Raw genomic sequence first — 18,184 nt, 5'->3', positions numbered from 1 at the left:
GAATTGTGAGTGCAGCTCCGGATGTGGCTGGAGAATGAGACATGATATCACAGCAGAACTAGGAGTGCAGCTCCGGATGTGGCTGGAGAATGAGATGATATCACAGCAGAACTAGGAGTGCAGCTCCGGATGTGGCTGGAGAATGAGACATGATATCACAGCAGAACTAGGAGTGCAGTTCCGGATGTGGCTGGAGAATGAGACATGATATCACAGCAGAACTAGGAGTGCAGCTCCGGATGTGGCTGGAGAATGAGACATGATATCACAGCAGAACTAGGAGTGCAGCTCCGGATGTGGCTGGAGAATGAGACATGATATCACAGCAGAATTGTGAGTGCAGTTCCGGATGTGGCTGGAGAATAAGACATGATATCACAGCAGAACTAGGAGTGCAGTTCCGGATGTGGCTGGAGAATGAGACATGAGGTCACAGCAGAATTGTGAGTGCAGCTCCGGATGTGGCTGGAGAATGAGACATGATATCACAGCAGAACTGGGAGTGCAGCTCCGGATGTGGCTGGAGAATGAGACATGACGTCACAGCAGAACTGGGAGTGCAGCTCCAGATGTGGCTGGAGAATGAGACAAGAGATCACAGCAGAACTGGGAGTGCAGCTCCGGATGTGGCTGGAGAATGAGACAAGAGGTCACAGCAGAACTGGGAGTGCAGCTCCGGATGTGGCTGGAGAATGAGACATGAGGTCCCAGCAGAATTGTGAGCGCAGCTCCAGATGTGGCTGGAGAATCAGACATGATATCACAGCAGAATTGTGAGTGCAGCTCCGGATGTCGCTGGAGAATGAGTTGTGAGGTCACAGCGGAGCTGTGAGTGCAGCTCTGGATGTGGTTGGAGAATGAAACGTGAGGTCTAAGCGGAACTGTGAGCGCAGCTCCAGATGTGGCTGGAGAATGAGACATGATATCACAGCAGAACTAGGAGTGCAGTTCCGGATGTGGCTGGAGAATGAGACATGATATCACAGCAGAACTAGGAGTGCAGCTCCGGATGTGGCTGGAGAATGAGACATGATATCACAGCAGAACTAGGAGTGCAGCTCCGGATGTGGCTGGAGAATGAGACATGATATCACAGCAGAATTGTGAGTGCAGTTCCGGATGTGGCTGGAGAATAAGACATGATATCACAGCAGAACTAGGAGTGCAGTTCCGGATGTGGCTGGAGAATGAGACATGAGGTCACAGCAGAATTGTGAGTGCAGCTCCGGATGTGGCTGGAGAATGAGACATGATATCACAGCAGAACTGGGAGTGCAGCTCCGGATGTGGCTGGAGAATGAGACATGACGTCACAGCAGAACTGGGAGTGCAGCTCCAGATGTGGCTGGAGAATGAGACGTGATATCACACCAGAATTGTGAGTGCAGTTCCGGATGTGGCTGGAGAATGAGACGTGAGGTCACAGCAGAATTGTGCGTGCAGCTCTGGATGTGGCTGGAGAATGAGATGCGAGGTCGCAGCGGAGCTGTGAGTGCAGCTCTGGATGCGGCTGGAGAATGAAACGTGAGGTCTAAGCGGAACTGTGAGCGCAGCTCCAGATGTGGCTGGAGAATGAGACGTGAGGTCACAGCAGAATTGTGAGTGCAGCTCTGGATGTGAACAGCATAGAACACAATGTAGTTTGGCGCGGCTGTACATCTGACTGCGGTTACTTCCGCCTTGCGATCTGTCATGACCCGGGTGACCGTAACCTTCCCTGCAGGCCATGTACCCCTTCCTATCAGCGGCCGTCACCCGGGAGGAGGGCGACGCCACAATGATAGGAATAATTAAATGACATCTTTAGTCACATGAAGAACAGAGAAGAAAACTTGCCACTGCGAGCGAGACGTCCCGGGGGAGATAAGGACGGCGCAGAGAGTATGTGCACGCCCTCCAGGGAGGGACAGCGGGAGCCCCCGGCACATGCCAACACAACAGGTCTGTCCGCATGCTGCAGCGAGTGCGTCACACAGCGATACCGATGCGACCGCGGACAAATAACCACTGACACCAATAATCAAAGCGCGAGTACGAGAAGGTGATCCGGCCGCGGGCCAACGAGCGCTCAGACTGAAACATCAGCGATACGGATCGTGTAACCCTCCACGGGTCAAATAATCATCGCCATCCATCACCTCCGCACACAGCAATCATCGTATGGAGCCCCCCCCCCCCCCCCGCACTATTATAACGCCTCGTCGGACAGGACTGGTTATAAGAAAGTGGGGTCCTGGATAAAAAGGAGGAAGACATGGAACACTGGAAACACCCATCATACAGTGCTGCCATACGTGCCGAATCAGGGCCACTAACACTCATTACCATGCAGTGCCCACACAGTGCTGCCAAACACTACTGCCATATAGTGCCCAGATAATGCCATACAGTGTCCCTGTAATACTGCCATATAGTGCCCACACAATGCCATACAGTGTCCGTATAATACTGCCATATAGTGCCATTACAATGCCATACAGTGTCCCTGTAATACTGCAATATAGTGCCCACACCACACCATACAGTGTCCGTATAATACTGCCATATAGTGCCCACACAATGCCATTCAGTGTCCCCGTAATACTGCCATAAGGTGCCCACACAATGCTGCCAAATACAACTGCCATGTAGTGCCTACCTAATGCCATACAGTGTCTGTATAATACTGCCATATAGTGCCTGTATAATACTGCCATATAGTGCCCACATAGTACCAAACAGTGTCCCTATAATACTGCCATATAGTGCCCACATAGTCCTTACAATACTGCCATAAAGTGCCCACACAATGCCATACAGTGTATTTATAATACTGCCACATAGTGCCATACAGTGTCCCTATATTACTGCCATATTGTGCCCACACAATGCCATACAGTGTCTTTATAATACTGCCATATAGTGCCCATACAATTTCCCTGTAATACTGCCATATAGTGCCCATACAATGTCCCTGTAATACGGCCATATAGTGCCCATACAATGCCATAGTGTCTGTATAATACTGCCATATAGTGCCCATACAATGCCATACAGTGTCTGTATAATACTGCCATATAGTGTCCACACAATGCTGCCAAACACTACTGCCCTACAGTGCCCACACAATGCCATACAGCGTCCCTGTAATACTGCCATACAGTGCCCACACAATGCCATACAGCGTCCCTGTAATACTGCCATACAGTGCCCACACAATGCCATACAGCCCTTCACGGATATGGATTTTAAAACTTAATAACTTTTATTAATTAATTTATAAAACCGTGGGCTCACATATAACAGTCAGAAACAAGTAACAGAGATCCGAGGGCTCGGCGCTGGTTGGTGATCGTGTAGGGCAGCGCGTCTCCCAGACCTTTAAGGAGGATCGCTATGATTTATTTATTGACTTCTAGTCATAGATGGAGCTGTGTGCGTCTTTTTACATACCGCTAATGTGTATCAGTAACGATCCCGCAGGTCACATAAATTGTATCCAGGTCCAAATAATGGATATTGGGATGGCCGTGCGGTACATGAGTGATACCCAGTTATAACACGATGTTTCGTTTATTAGTAGTGCTGATTTCTATAGACACCCAGTTGTAGCGCCGTGAACAGAAAGCTCAGAAGCTGGCCGCGTCCCCTGTCCTGTAAAGGGCAGATCCTCAGGAGCGCGGCTCATTGTCACCCATTGGTTCATGTACCGTGATTGTTAATTAAAACAATGACACACCAGGGTTCGGTGATTCGTTAGGACGATATAGATGGTGGGGTCCTATATGGATAGTACCGCCTGTTTGATGTTTTCCGTAAAATCACGGTTACCACTTTGTTCCAGTTTCCCACGCTGTATCCGAATCAATACCGCTGCCGGATTTTCTCTTCAGAGGATATTTGGGTAATACCGCATGTGGTGTAGACTGTGCCAGTATTGTTACAGGTGTGTCACGTTACAGAAGCCCGACAGCCTCAAGTCTAGAACGATGCCAAGCGGCGCCCCCTGAAGCTTTCCTGCTATGACAGTCAAGGTAGTGAAAACAAAGATCTGGTACCGTGTCGCCAGTAGAGCAAAATGTGATTGTTCTCAGCAAGAGAAACGACGTAATCTTGTAGATATGATACCTTTTAATGGCTAACAAAAATACATGATGTAATAATAGCGAGCTTTCGTACCAACGCAGGGTACTTCTTCAGGCTTAAATGGATTGGATCTGAAGAGGCATGCATATTTATACACACTTATAACATACATACTTATGACAAGGCACAGATATGGATGTGATTGGTTCGCACTTAAAAGGAATTCTGCAAACCAGAAAACAAACTTTTTTTGTCTAGGCACTGATAGCGGAGTGAAAGTTTTATGGTCTCTAAATTACTGTTGGAGGGGGGGAGGTCAGCAGGCTCGAATTGTTATAAGAGATACACAAACATTTTTAGCTAAATACTGATAAGGGAGTGAAAGTTTATGGTCCCTGAATTACTGTTGATGGGGGTCTTATCTGTGCAATCAAGTCTCACACTTCCCATTCACGCATAAATCCTGGGGAATCATTTAACCCCGTATTCAGCGTGTCAAAGGTTGTTATCAATTTATATTCCCAAATTCTTCTGTGGTTTTGTGACTTGAAACCACCCTTCAATATCAAAACTCTCATATCTCCTATGTCATGTCCATGGTTAGAGAAGTGCTCGGCCACAGGTAATTCTCTTCTTCTGTGTTCAATCGTGTGGCGATGAGATCTCATCCTGGCTTTGAGTTTCTGTCCTGTTTCTCCAACATAAAGACCCCCAACAGGACATTTACTGCACATGATCAGGTACACAACATTGGACGAGGAACATGTGAATGTCCCCGGGATCTTATAGTCCTGCTGTGTGTTGGGGATCCGTATCCTGTCCGCAGTCAGTACATGTGAGCAGGTCTTACAGCTCCTTACATTACAGGGATAAGTTCATTTTTGTGTGTCAGAGGGTAATGCACTCCTGATTATAAAGTTCCTCAAGTTAGGAGGTTGCCTGTAACACAGAAGGGGAGGGTCCGGGAATATGGTTTTCAGACGGTCATCCTTGTGCAGGGTATGGTGGAGTTTTCTTGCGGTTTTCCTTAGTACCTCTAGTTGCGGATTGTAGGTCACTACTAGAGGCACACGATTGTTTCTTTCCTTCTCCTTGTATTGGAGTAGTTGACTTCTGGGTATCCAGGTGGCTCTGGTGACTTCTGGGTATCCTGGTGGCTCTGGTGATTTGGTCATCAATTGAGGTGGGATGGTAGCCCTGATTTATAAATGTTCTTTTAAGATGGTACAAATGTTCCTCTCTGTCCGTTGGGTTGGAGCAGATCCAGTTGTATCTGATGGCCTGGCTGTAGACAATGGACTTTTTGATGTGTTTAGGATGGAAACTGTCCCATCTGAGGTATGTGGGCCGATCAATCGGTTTTTGGTACAGGGATGTCTGTATTGAGTTATTTGAAATCTTTATGGTGGTGTCCAAAAAGTTGATTTCTGTATGCGAGTAGTTTAATGTCAGGTTTATGGTGGGGTGGGATGCATTGAATCTTTCATGGAATTTTATTAATTCTTGTTCGGTGTTGGTCCAGATGATCATGATGTCATCAATGTAGCGGAAGTAGGCCAGTGGTTTGCTGGGGCAAGAGGCCAGAAAGTCACTCTCCAGTTTTGCCATAAAAAGGTTGGCATATTGCGGTGCCATTTTACTGCCCATGGCAGTCCCCGTGAGTTGCAGGAATTTCTCTTTGCCAAAGGAGAAATAATTGTGTGTGAGAATGAATCTTGTGAGTTGTAGCACTGCATCAGAGGCGACCCCATTGGCCTCAAGGTGCGCCTGGCAGGCAGTCAGTCCATCCTCATGTGGGATGTTGGAATATAAGGATTCCACATCCATAGTGGCCAGGATGGCGCCATTGGGGAGGGGACCTACGGTTGACAGTTTGTTCAGTAGGTCCGTGGTGTCTTGCAGGTAGCTGGTTGTGTTTCTCACCAGTGGTTTGAGGATGCCTTCCACCCATCCTGAGATTCCTTCAGTGAGGGTTCCCACACCTGAGATAATCGGTCTTCCTGGGTTGCCAGCTTTGTGTAGTTTTGGAAGCATGTAGAATGTCCCCACCTTGGGGTTCTCCGGTATCAAGTCCAGAAGTTTTGTGGAGCCCACAGACAGGCTTCTAATGACCCTTCTCAATTCCCTCACATATTTCTGAGTCGGGTCTTGATTCAGTTTGGTGTAGTATCTGGTGTCCGTCAGCTGTCTGTTTGCTTCCTTTTTGTAGTCCGATGTGTTCATGAGGACTATAGCACCACCCTTATCTGCAGGCTTAATTGTGATTTCCTTGTTGCTCTTAAGTGCATGGATGGCCCTTCTTTCCTGCATATTGATATTAAATGTTTCACTTCCATGCTTGTCCAGTATAGTGGATTGCACTGCATGCCTAAAGGAGTCTATGTATTTGTCCAAAGTGCGACTCCGGCCAGGAGGGGGCGTCCAATCAGACTTCTTTTTGGCCCCAAGTTTATCCTGTGTTTGTGTGCTTGAAAGGCCTGTGTCCTCTTTATCATGAAAGAATTCTTTCAGTCTTAGTCTTCTGAAATATTCCTCCATGTCACTACAAAGTTCTGTTTTGTCAAGTGTTTTAGTGGGACAGAATGAAAGTCCCCTGGAGAGGACACTGAGCTCCACCTTACTGGGGTTGTGAGATGACAGATTGATAACACAGCTGATAACACAACTGTCAACTGTAGGTCCCCTCCCCAATGGCACCATCCTGGCCACTATGGATGTGGAATCCTTGTATTCCAACATCCCACACGAGGATGGACTGACTGCCTGCCAGGCGCACCTTGAGGCCAATGGGGTCGCCTCTGATGCAGTGCTACAACTCACAAGATTCATTCTCACACACAATTATTTCTCCTTTGGCAAAGAGAAATTCCTGCAACTCACAGGGACTGCCATGGGCAGTAAAATGGCACCGCAATATGCCAACCTTTTTATGGCAAAACTGGAGAGTGACTTTCTGGCCTCTTGCCCCAGCAAACCATTGGCCTACTTCCGCTACATTGATGACATCATGATCATCTGGACCAACACCGAACAAGAATTAATAAAATTCCATGAAAGATTCAATGCATTCCACCCCACCATAAACCTGACATTAAACTACTCGCATACAGAAATCAACTTTTTGGACACCACCATAAAGATTTCAAATAACTCAATACAGACATCCCTGTACCGAAAACCGATTGATCGGCCCACATACCTCAGATGGGACAGTTTCCATCCTAAACACATCAAAAAGTCCATTGTCTACAGCCAGGCCATCAGATACAACTGGATCTGCTCCAACCCAACGGACAGAGAGGAACATTTATACCATCTTAAAAGGACATTTATAAATCAGGGCGACCATCCCACCTCAACTGATGACCAAATCACCAGAGCCACCAGGATACCCAGAAGTCACCAGAGCCACCTGGATACCCAGGAATCACCAGAGCCACCAGGATACCCAGAAGTCAACTACTCCAATACAAGGAGAAGGAAAGAAACAATCGTGTGCCTCTAGTAGTGACCTACAATCCGCAACTAGAGGTACTAAGGAAAACCGCAAGAAAACTCCACCATACCCTGCACAAGGATGACCGTCTGAAAACCATATTCCCGGACCCTCCGCTTCTGTGTTACAGGCAACCTCCTAACTTGAGGAACTTTATAATCAGGAGTGCATTACCCTCTGACACACAAAAAGGAACTTATCCCTGTAATGTAAGGAGCTGTAAGACCTGCTGACATGTACGGACCGCAGACAGGATACATAACCCCAACACACAGCAGGACTATAAGATCCCTGTAATGTAAGGAGCTGTAAGACCTGCTCACATGTACTGACTGCGGACAGGATACATAACCCCAACACACAGCAGGACTATAAGATCCCTGTAATGTAAGGAGCTGTAAGACCTGCTGACATGTACGGACCGCGGACAGGATACATAACCCCAACACACAGCAGGTCTATAAGATCCCTGTAATGTAAGGAGCTGTAAGACCTGCTGACATGTACGGACTGCGGACAGGATACGGATCCCCAACACACAGCAGGACTATAAGATCCCGGGGACATTCACATGTTCCTCGTCCAATGTGGTGTACCTGATCATGTGCAGTAAATGTCCTGTTGGGGGTCTTTATGTTGGAGAAACAGGACAGAAACTGAAAGCCAGGATGAGATCTCATCGCCACACGATTGAACACAGAAGAAGAGAATTACCTGTGGCCGAGCACTTCTCTAACCATGGACATGACATAGGAGATATGAGAGTTTTGATATTGAAGGGTGGTTTCAAGTCACAAAACCACAGAAGAATTTGGGAGTATAAATTGATAACAACCTTTGACACGCTGAATACGGGGTTAAACTATTCCCCAGGATTTATGCGTGAATGGGAAGTGTGAGACTTGATTGCACAGATAAGACCCCCATCAACAGTAATTCAGGGACCATAAACTTTCACTCCCTTATCAGTATTTAGCTAAAAATGTTTGTGTATCTCTTATAACAATTCGAGCCTGCTGACCTCCCCCCCTCCAACAGTAATTTAGAGACCATAAAACTTTCACTCCGCTATCAGTGCCTAGACAAAAAAAGATTGTTTTCTGGTTTGCAGAATTCCTTTTAAGTGCGAACCAATCCCATCCATATCTGTGCCGCGTCATAAGTATGTATGTTATAAGTGTGTATAAATATGCATGCCTCTTCAGATCCAATCCATTCAAGCCGGAAGAAGTACCCTGCGTTGGTACGAAAGCTCGCTATTATTACATCATGTATTTTTGTTAGCCATTAAAAGGTATCATATCTACAAGATTACGTCGTTTCTCTTGCTGAGAACAATCACAGTCAAGGTAGTGTTCCCCATCTAAAAGCTCCTAGGACAGATAAGGGTTAATGTGACACCCATTTATTTGGGCCAGAGGTTTGTCTGTGACCTGCAGCCTTCGGATGGCTGCTGTATCTGCTCTCTAGTCTATAGAGATCCGCTATTACACAGTTGGTATACAAGCGGTCTGTGTATCAGGGAGTGATGCCCTTAGAGACGGACGGCTGAGATCATGGGCGATGTATGCCCCAGTCAGGTAGGGGTTAAGGCAGACACAAGAAGAAAGCTGTCCAGGCTAGATGGGGGGAGAATATCCCATTTGTGATCACTGCAAAGAAGCAGAGGAGCACAGAACCCCTAGAGTGTCTTTCCAAGCTGGATTAGACCGGGGTATATAGCAGGGACAGAGAGAAAGAAGTGGTGCCTGCGGCTCTGATGGTGAGCGGCCGGCTATGTCATACAGTGTCCCTGTAATACTGCCATATAGTGCCCACACAATGCCATACAGTGTCCCTGTAATATGCCATAAAGTGCCCACACAATGCTGCCAAATACAACTGCCATGTAGTGCCTACCTAATGCCATACAGTGTCTGTATAATACTGCCATATAGTGTCCACATAATGCCATACAGTGTCTGTATAATACTACCATATAGTGTCCACATAATGCCATACAGTGTCCCTGTAATACAGCCATATAGTGCCCACACAATGCCATACAGGGTCTGTATAATACTATCATATAGGTCCAAATAATGCCGTACAGTGTCTGTATAATACTGCCATACAGTGTCCCTGTAATACTACCATATACTGCCCACATGCCATACAGTGCTTTTATAATACTGCCATATAGTGCCCACACAATGCCATAGTGTCTGTATAATACTGCCGTATAGTGCCCATACAATGCCATACAGTGTCTGTATAATACTGCCATATAGTGCCCATACAATGCCATACAGTGTCTGTATAATACTGCCATATAGTGCCCATACAATGCCATACAGTGTCTGTATAATACTGCCATATAGTGTCCACACAATGCTGCCAAACACTACTGCCATATAGTGCCCACATAATGCCATACAGTGTCTGTATAATACTGCCATATAGTGTCCACATAATGCCATAGTGTCCCTGTAATACACCCATATAGTGCCCACACAATGCCATACAGTGTCTGTATAATACTGCCACATAGTGCCCACACAATGCCATACAGTATCCATATAATACTGCCATATAGTGTCCCTGTAATACACCCATATAGTGCCCACACAATGCCATACAGTGTCTGTATAATACTGCCACATAGTGCCCACACAATACCATACAGTATCCATATAATACAGCCATATAGTGCCCACACAATGCCATACAGCGTCCATATAATACTGCCATATAGTGCCAATATGCAATACAGCGACCGTAAAATACTGCCATATAGTGCCCACACAATGCCATACAGCGTCCGTATAATACTGCCATATAGTGCCCACATAATGCCATATAGTGCCCTGTAATACAGCCATATAGTGCCCACACACTGCCATACAGCGTCCATATAATACTGCCATATAGTGCCCACACAATGCCATACAGCGTCCGTATAATACTGCCATATAGTGCCCACATAATACTATAACTCCGTACACCAGCCGCAGCGCTCTCTCTTGTGGCCAGATTACTGGAGCTGACGATGCCTTGGAATGCCCTTTCCCCGCAGGAGTGCAACGGACGCCGATCGGGTTCTTCCAGCCATGGATGGCTCCGAGTCCTGTATGGTGGCCTATCAGCTCACAGCGAGGTCCATCCCCTGCAGCTAACAGCCCTCTGCTCCCTGTCAGTGAATGAAGCCTGTACGGAGAGGTCATCAGGTCTATCCTCAGAGCTGGCGTTACAATGTATCAGTCTGTAAACTGTCAGCTGTGGACGGTCCCATTCACTGACAGAAAGCAGAGAACTTGAAATGATGAGGAAGTTGTATCACAGCTGATGCAAAGGAAAAGTGGAGCAGTTGCCCAGGGCAACCAACCAGATCGCTGCTAAGCATGAGAACTGTAATGTGATTGGCTGCCGACGGCCCCCTCCGCTCACCACCAGTTCTATAAATCCCCTCTGAAGCTGCAGAACGTTTCAGGATAAATCCCTGGAGCTGCCCTCACTGCAGAGGAGGCCATGGGCACAGAGCCAGCAGGGACGGGGCAAGGGGGTACACAGGTGCGAGGGGTCCCTACACCTGCACAGGTACGAGGGGTGCAGGGGTCCCTACGCCTGCACAGGTACGGGGGGGGGGTGCAGGGGTCCCTACGCCTACACAAATACGAGGGGTGCAGGGGTCCCTACGCCTGCACAGGTACGAGGGGTGCAGGGGTCCCTACGCCTACACAGGTACGAGGGGTGCAGGGGTCCCTACGCCTACACAGGTATGAGGGGTGCGCGGGTCCCTAGGCATACAAGGGGGGCAGGGGGCCCTCACGCCTACACAAATACGAGGGGTGCAGGGGTCCCTACGCCTACACAAATACGAGGGGTGCAGGGGTCCCTACGCCTGCACAAGTACGAGGGGTGCAGGGGTCCCTACGCCTACACAGGTACGAGGGGTGCAGGGGTCCCTACGCCTACACAGGTATGAGGGGGTGCGCGGGTCCCTAGGCATACAAGGGGGGCAGGGGGCCCTCACGCCTACACAGTTATGGGGGGTCCTCAGGGGTACACAGGTACGAGGGGGGTCCTCATGCCTACACAGTTATGGGGGGTCCTCAGGGGTACACAGGTACGAGGGTGATGTGTGTTACAGATATACAGGGTTACACTTTCAGCGTTCCATAGGCCCCGGTGTATTAGGATGTAGCCACAATTCTTATGATGTCTATCACGTTGCACGACTAGGTGTTTCACGTGTTGTATGTTTTTCACGTGTTCTACGTGGCCCCTTTTCATGTTCTGCCTGTTCCCCGGCTCCACGAGTCTCCCAGAACTTTTTGTTTTGCATCAAGTTCTGATTGTTGTAGCTCCGCCGGCGCTCGGGGGTCGGCCGCGGATTCGCCGGCGCTCAGGGTCGGCCGCGGTTATGAAAAACTGCAGTTGCAAGAACTTTCACCCCCACTGGAAGCCCCTGCGGCGGCGTGTCCACCTGATGTACGGCGCCAGCTCTTCTCCGGTGGCCCTGCACCTTCAGGACTTGGACAGATCTACTGCCGTAGATGGCGGCTTTTTCCTCGCCGTTACAAACGGTGACATCACTGATGCCACTAGTAAGCTTGGCTAAAGGAAGTGCGAGGCGAAACCGTAGCGTTAGCAGAATGTGGAAGTGGGCGGGGCTAGTGGGCGCTGCCATCATGGCTGATCATTAACCTGAGCGGGCTGAGTAATGTGGATGGAATGCTCCTTGTCCCTCACATTCCAAGGTGTGTCGCACACCTAATACCATTGTCACTGCCATTGTGCCCGGCAGGAGCTGTTCACCCAGCACGCCGCCTGCATCCAGGTGCCATCCAGTGCCCAGCACCATCCCCAGTGCCCAGCCAGGGGTCAGTGCCATCCAGGGGTCAGTGCACACAAACTGTTCAAAGGGAACCTGCAAAGTCACAGGAGCTCCAGGTCACTCAGCCAGGAAAGAGTTAATGTGGCAGCGAAAGGAGGAGCTGCCACTGTCACAAAGACACCACAGTGAAAAACAGTCAGACCTGGCACAAGACAGAGGGAGGGGCACACACCTGTACAATACCCGGCGTATGGGATATAGAGAGGGGGCACACACCTGTACAATACCCGGCGTATGGGATATAGAGAGGGGGCACACACCTGTACAATACCCGGCGTATGGGTTATAGAGAGGGGGCACACACCTGTACAATACCCGGCGTATGGGATATAGAGAGGGGGCACACACCTGTACAATACCCGGCGTATGGGATATAGAGAGGGGGCACACACCTGTACAATACCCGGCGTATGGGATATAGAGAGGGGGCACACACCTGTACAATACCCGGCGTATGGGATATAGAGAGGGGGGCACACACCTGTACAATACCCGGCGTATGGGATATAGAGAGGGGGCACACACCTGTACACTACCCGGCGTATGGGATATAGAGAGGGGGCACACACCTGTACAATACCCGGCGTATGGGATATAGAGAGGGGGCACACACCTGTACACTACCCGGCGTATGGGATATAGAGAGGGGGGCACACACCTGTACAATACCCGGCGTATGGGATATAGAGAGGGGGGCACACACCTGTACAATACCCGGCGTATGGGATATAGAGAGGGGGCACACACCTGTACAATACCCGGCGTATGGGATATAGAGAGGGGGCACACACCTGTACAATACCCGGCGTATGGGATATAGAGAGGGGGGCACACACCTGTACAATACCCGGCGTATGGGATATAGAGAGGGGGGCACACACCTGTACAATACCCGGCGTATGGGATATAGAGAGGGGGCACACACCTGTACAATACCCGGTGTATGGGATATAGAGAGGGGGCACATGCCTGTACAAAACCCGGTGTATGGGATATAGAGAGGGGGCACACACCTGTACAATACCCGGCGTATGGGATATAGAGAGGGGGGCACACACCTGTACAATACCCGATGTATGGGATATAGAGAGGGGGGCACATGCCTGTACAAAAACCCGGTGTATGGGATATAGAGAGGGGGGCACACACCTGTACAATACCCAGCGTATGGGATATAGAGAGGGGGCACACAACTGGCATATGGGATGTAGAAAGGCACACACACACCTGGTATAAGATGTAGAAGGGGGGACACACCTGTAACAACAGCCGGTATACGAAACACAGAGGGGGCACACTTGATATACAGCATGTAGAGAGGGGGACACCTGTACGACAGCTGGTATATGGGATATATAGTGGCACACACCTGTACGACAGCCAGTAAACGGGATGTAGATGGGGGGAGGGGGCATTACACCTGGTATATGGGATGTAGAAGGGGGGATGCACACACCTGGTATACGGGATGTAGAAGGGGGGGGCACACACCTGGTATACGGGATGTAGAAGGGGGGGGCGGGGCACACACATGGTATATACAGGATGTAGAAGGGCTCACACCTGGTATACTGGATGTAGGGGTGGGGGACACACACACACCTGGTATACGGGATGTAGAGGGGCACACACCTGGTATACAGGATGTAGAGGGGGTACACACCTCATATACGGGATGTAGAGGGGGGGGGGCACACACCTCGTATACAGGATGTAGAAGGGCGCACACCTGGTATACGGGATGTAGAAGGGGGGGGGTGGGACTAGGGACGACACCTGGTATACGGAATGTAGAAGGGGGATGCACACACCTGGTATACGGAATGTAGAAGGGGGATGCACACACCTGGTATACAGAATGTAGAAGGGGGGATGCACACACCTGGCATACAGAATGTAGAGGGGTTACACACCTGGCATACGGGATGTAGAGGGGTACACACCTGGCATACGGGATGTAGAGGGGCACACACCTGGCCATACGGGATGTAGAGGGGGCACACACCTCGTATACAGGATGTAGAAGGGGCGCACACCTGGTATACGGGATGTAGAAGAGGGGGGGGGGGTGGACTAGGGACGACACACCTGGTATACGGAATGTAGAAGGGGGATGCACACACCTGGTATACGGAATGTAGAAGGGGGGATGCACACACCTGGCATACAGAATGTAGAAGGGGGATGCACACACCTGGCATACAGAATGTAGAAGGGGGGATGCACACACCTGGCATACAGAATGTAGAGGGGTACACACCTGGCATACGGGATGTAGAGGGGTACACACCTGGCATACGGGATGTAGAGGGGTACACACCTGGCATACGGGATGTAGAGGGGTACACACCTGGCATACGGGATGTAGAAGGAAGGGGGGGGGCACACCTGGTATACAGGATGTAGAAGAAAGGGGGGAGCACACCTGGTATACAAGATGAAGAGGGGGGGGGGACACCTGGTATACGGGATGTAGGATGGGGGGGGGGGGGGACACACCTGGTATACGGGATGTAGAGGGGGCACACACCTGGTACACAGGATGTAGAGGGGCACACACCTGGTACACAGGATGTAGAGGGGGCACGCACCTGGTACACAGGATGTAGAGGGGTACACACCTGGTATACAGGATGTAGAGGGGTACACACCTGGTATACAGGGACGTAGAGGGGGGACACACCTGGTATACAGGATGTAGAGGGGGGACACACCTGGTATACAGGATGTAGAGGGGGACACACCTGGTAAACGGGATGTAGAGGGGCACACACCTGGTAAACGGGGATGTAGAGGGGGCCACACACCTGGTCAACGGGATGTAGAGGGGGCACACACCTGGTCAACGGGATGTAGAGGGGGCACACACCTGGTATACGGGATGTAGAGGGGGGACACACCTGGTATACGGGATGTAGAGGGGGGACACACCTGGTATACGGGATGTAGAGGGGGGACACACCTGGTATACGGGATGTAGAGGGGGGACACACCTGGTATACAGGATGTAGAGGGGTACACACCTGGTATACAGAATGTAGAGGGGTACACACCTGGTATACGGGATGTAGAGGGGTACACACCTGGTATACGGGATGTAGAAGGAAGGGGGGGGGACCCCTGATATACAAGATGAAGAGGGGGGTGGGGGGGCACACCTGGTATACAGAATGTAGAGGGGCACACACCTGGTATACGGGGTGTAGAGGGGCACACACCTGGTATACGGGATGTAGAGGGGCACACACCTGGTATACGGGATGTAGAGGGGCACACACCTGGTATACGGGATGTAGAGGGGCACACACCTGGTATACGGGATGTAGAGGGGCACACACCTGGTATACGGGATGTAGAGGGGCACACACCTGGTATACGGGATGTAGGAGGGGCACACACCTGGTATACGGGATGTAGAGGGGCACACACCTGGTATACGGGATGTAGAGGGGCACACACCTGGTATACGGGATGTAGAGGGGCACACACCTGGTATACGGGATGTAGAGGGGCACACACCTGGTATACGGGATGTAGAGGGGCACACACCTGGTATACGGGATGTAGAGGGGCACACACCTGGTATACGGGATGTAGAGGGGCACACACCTGGTATACGGGATGTAGAGGGGGACACACCTGGTAAACGGGATGTAGAGGGGGACACACCTGGTAAACGGGATGTAGAGGGGGGACACACCTGGTAAACGGGATGTAGAGGGGGACACACCTGGTAAACGAGATGTAGAGGGGGACACACCTGGTATACAGGATGTAGGGAAGGGGGGCACACCTGGTACACAGGATGTATGGGACACACTGGGAACACACACACACACACACACACACACACACACACCTGGTATACAGGATGTAGGGGGGCACACACACACCTGGTACACGGGATGTAGAGGGGCACACACCTGGTACACGGGATGTAGAGGGGCACACACCTGGTACACGGGATGTAGAGGGGCACACACCTGGTATACGGAATGTAGAGGGGCACACACCTGGTATACGGAATGTAGAGGGGCACACACCTGGTATACGGAATGTAGAGGGGCACACACCTGTGTGACAGCTGGTATACGGGATACTCCTCATGGGGCAGGGTGCTGGTGTAGACAGGCTTCCACATGGTCTGCGCTCTCTAGATCCACGCCGGAGTCATTTCCCTGCAGCTCTATAGAAAGTCTCTGGCAGGCTTCATGGTGACATCCAGCAGCCACCACCCAGGTGACATCACGAGCACCGGGCAGCCGGCAGGAAGAGCGGAGCACAGTGTCTGCAGGAGAGCGGCGGCGCCCCCTCCCCGGCCGCACGCCAGCAACAACTTATCGCCAATGCTGCAGATCGCTCCTCTCCGCTAATGAAGATCGCGGCTGCAGGAGACTCCTGTGATCTGTGACCTTGAGGGTCCGCGGCCCCCCAGACGATGTGACTGTCCCTCACTGCTCACCTTCCATCCTTCCCGTGTTTGTATGACGACGGGGCTCCGCCGCCGGCCACCAGAAGCGTTTCATCTCCACAATGTGCGGCGCTTTGTACGTGGAGACGACGCTGCAGAAACAATGGAAGTGACAAAGGCGGCAGGTCTGAGCTCGCAGCGCTGAGGGGGAAGGAGTGCGGGGGCAGGGGGCTTCTGCAGATGCCCCCGGCCAAACTGACACCGCAGAGCAACGACCGAGCCCACTGCTCAGAGCCCCAGAGCCCCCCGCCGGGAGGGCCCCACAACCCCAAAGCAACCCCAAAGCCCCCCACCAGGAGGGCCTCACAACCCCAGAGCCCCAAAGCAACCCCAAAGCCCCCCACCAGGAGGGCCACCGCAACCCCAGAGCCCCCCAGCAACCCCAAAGCCCACCACCAGGAGGGCCCCACAACCCCAGAGCAACCCCAAAGCCCCCCACCAGGAGGGCCACCGCAACCCCAGAGCCCCCCAGCAACCCCAAAGCCCACCACCAGGAGGGCCCCACAACCCCAGAGCAACCCCAAAGCCCCCCACCAGGAGGGCCCCCACAACCCCAGAGCCCCCTGCCGGGAGGGCCCCACAACCTCAGAGCCCCCCAGCAACCCCAGAGCCCCCCACCGGGAGGGCCCCCGCAACCCCAGAGCCCCCCGCCGGGATGGGCCCACAACACCAGAGCCCCAAAGCAACCCCAAAGCCCCCCACCGGGAGGGCCTCCGCAGCCCCAGAGCCCCATGCCGGGAGGGCCCCACAACCCCAGAGCCCCCTGCCGGGAGGGCCCTACAGCCCCAGAGTCCCCGCACCAGGAGGGCCCCACAACCCCAGAGCAACCCCAAAGCCCCCCACCAGGAGGGCCCCCACAACCCCAGAGCCCCCTGCCGGGAGGGCCCCACAACCTCAGAGCCCCCCAGCAACCCCAGAGCCCCCCACCGGGAGGGCCTCCGCAGCCCCAGAGCCCCATGCCGGGAGGGCCCCACAACCCCAGAGCCCCCTGCCGGGAGGGCCCTACAGCCCCAGAGTCCCGCACCAGGAGGGCAGCCGCAACCCCAGAGCCCCCCGCCGGGAGGGCCCCACAACACCAGAGCCCCAAAGCAACCCCAAAGCCCCCCCACCAGGAGGGCCCCCGCAACCCCATAGCCCCCCAGCAACCCCAGAGCCCCCCACCGGGAGGGCCCCCGCAACCCCAGAGCCCCCCAGCAACCCCAAAGCCCCCCACCAGGAGGGCCCCCGCAACCCCAGAGCCCCCCCAGCAACCCCAAAGCCCCCTGCCAGGAGGGAC

The 18,184-nt window shown here is 51.9% G+C and overlaps 1 protein-coding gene across 8 annotated transcripts in view; it reads right to left on the bottom strand.

Annotated features, from left to right (window-relative positions):
• PLEKHA7 (pleckstrin homology domain containing A7) overlaps nt 1-18,184 on the bottom strand; it is a 128,828-nt gene that overhangs the window by 81,716 nt on the left and 28,928 nt on the right. Inside the window, exons 1-2 of one of the 8 annotated variants that reach the window (XM_066583689.1) lie at nt 16,511-17,001; nt 15,837-15,866 (exon numbers count right to left, since the gene is read on the bottom strand). The exons of 4 other annotated variants lie outside the window; for them this stretch is intronic. In XM_066583689.1, the coding sequence (XP_066439786.1) occupies nt 15,837-15,866; nt 16,511-16,578 (98 nt within the window). In that variant the 5' untranslated portion in view covers nt 16,579-17,001. Of the gene's footprint in view, nt 1-14,039; nt 14,070-15,836; nt 15,867-16,480; nt 17,002-18,184 lie in introns of those variants that run through there. 3 more of the 8 variants (XM_066583688.1, XM_066583686.1, XM_066583690.1) reach the window with 3 other exon arrangements.

The sequence above is a fragment of the Eleutherodactylus coqui genome, chromosome 11 (assembly GCF_035609145.1).
Source record: "Eleutherodactylus coqui strain aEleCoq1 chromosome 11, aEleCoq1.hap1, whole genome shotgun sequence".
NCBI lineage: Eukaryota > Metazoa > Chordata > Amphibia > Anura > Eleutherodactylidae > Eleutherodactylus > Eleutherodactylus coqui.
This window is presented reverse-complemented; position numbering and strand designations above follow the sequence as displayed.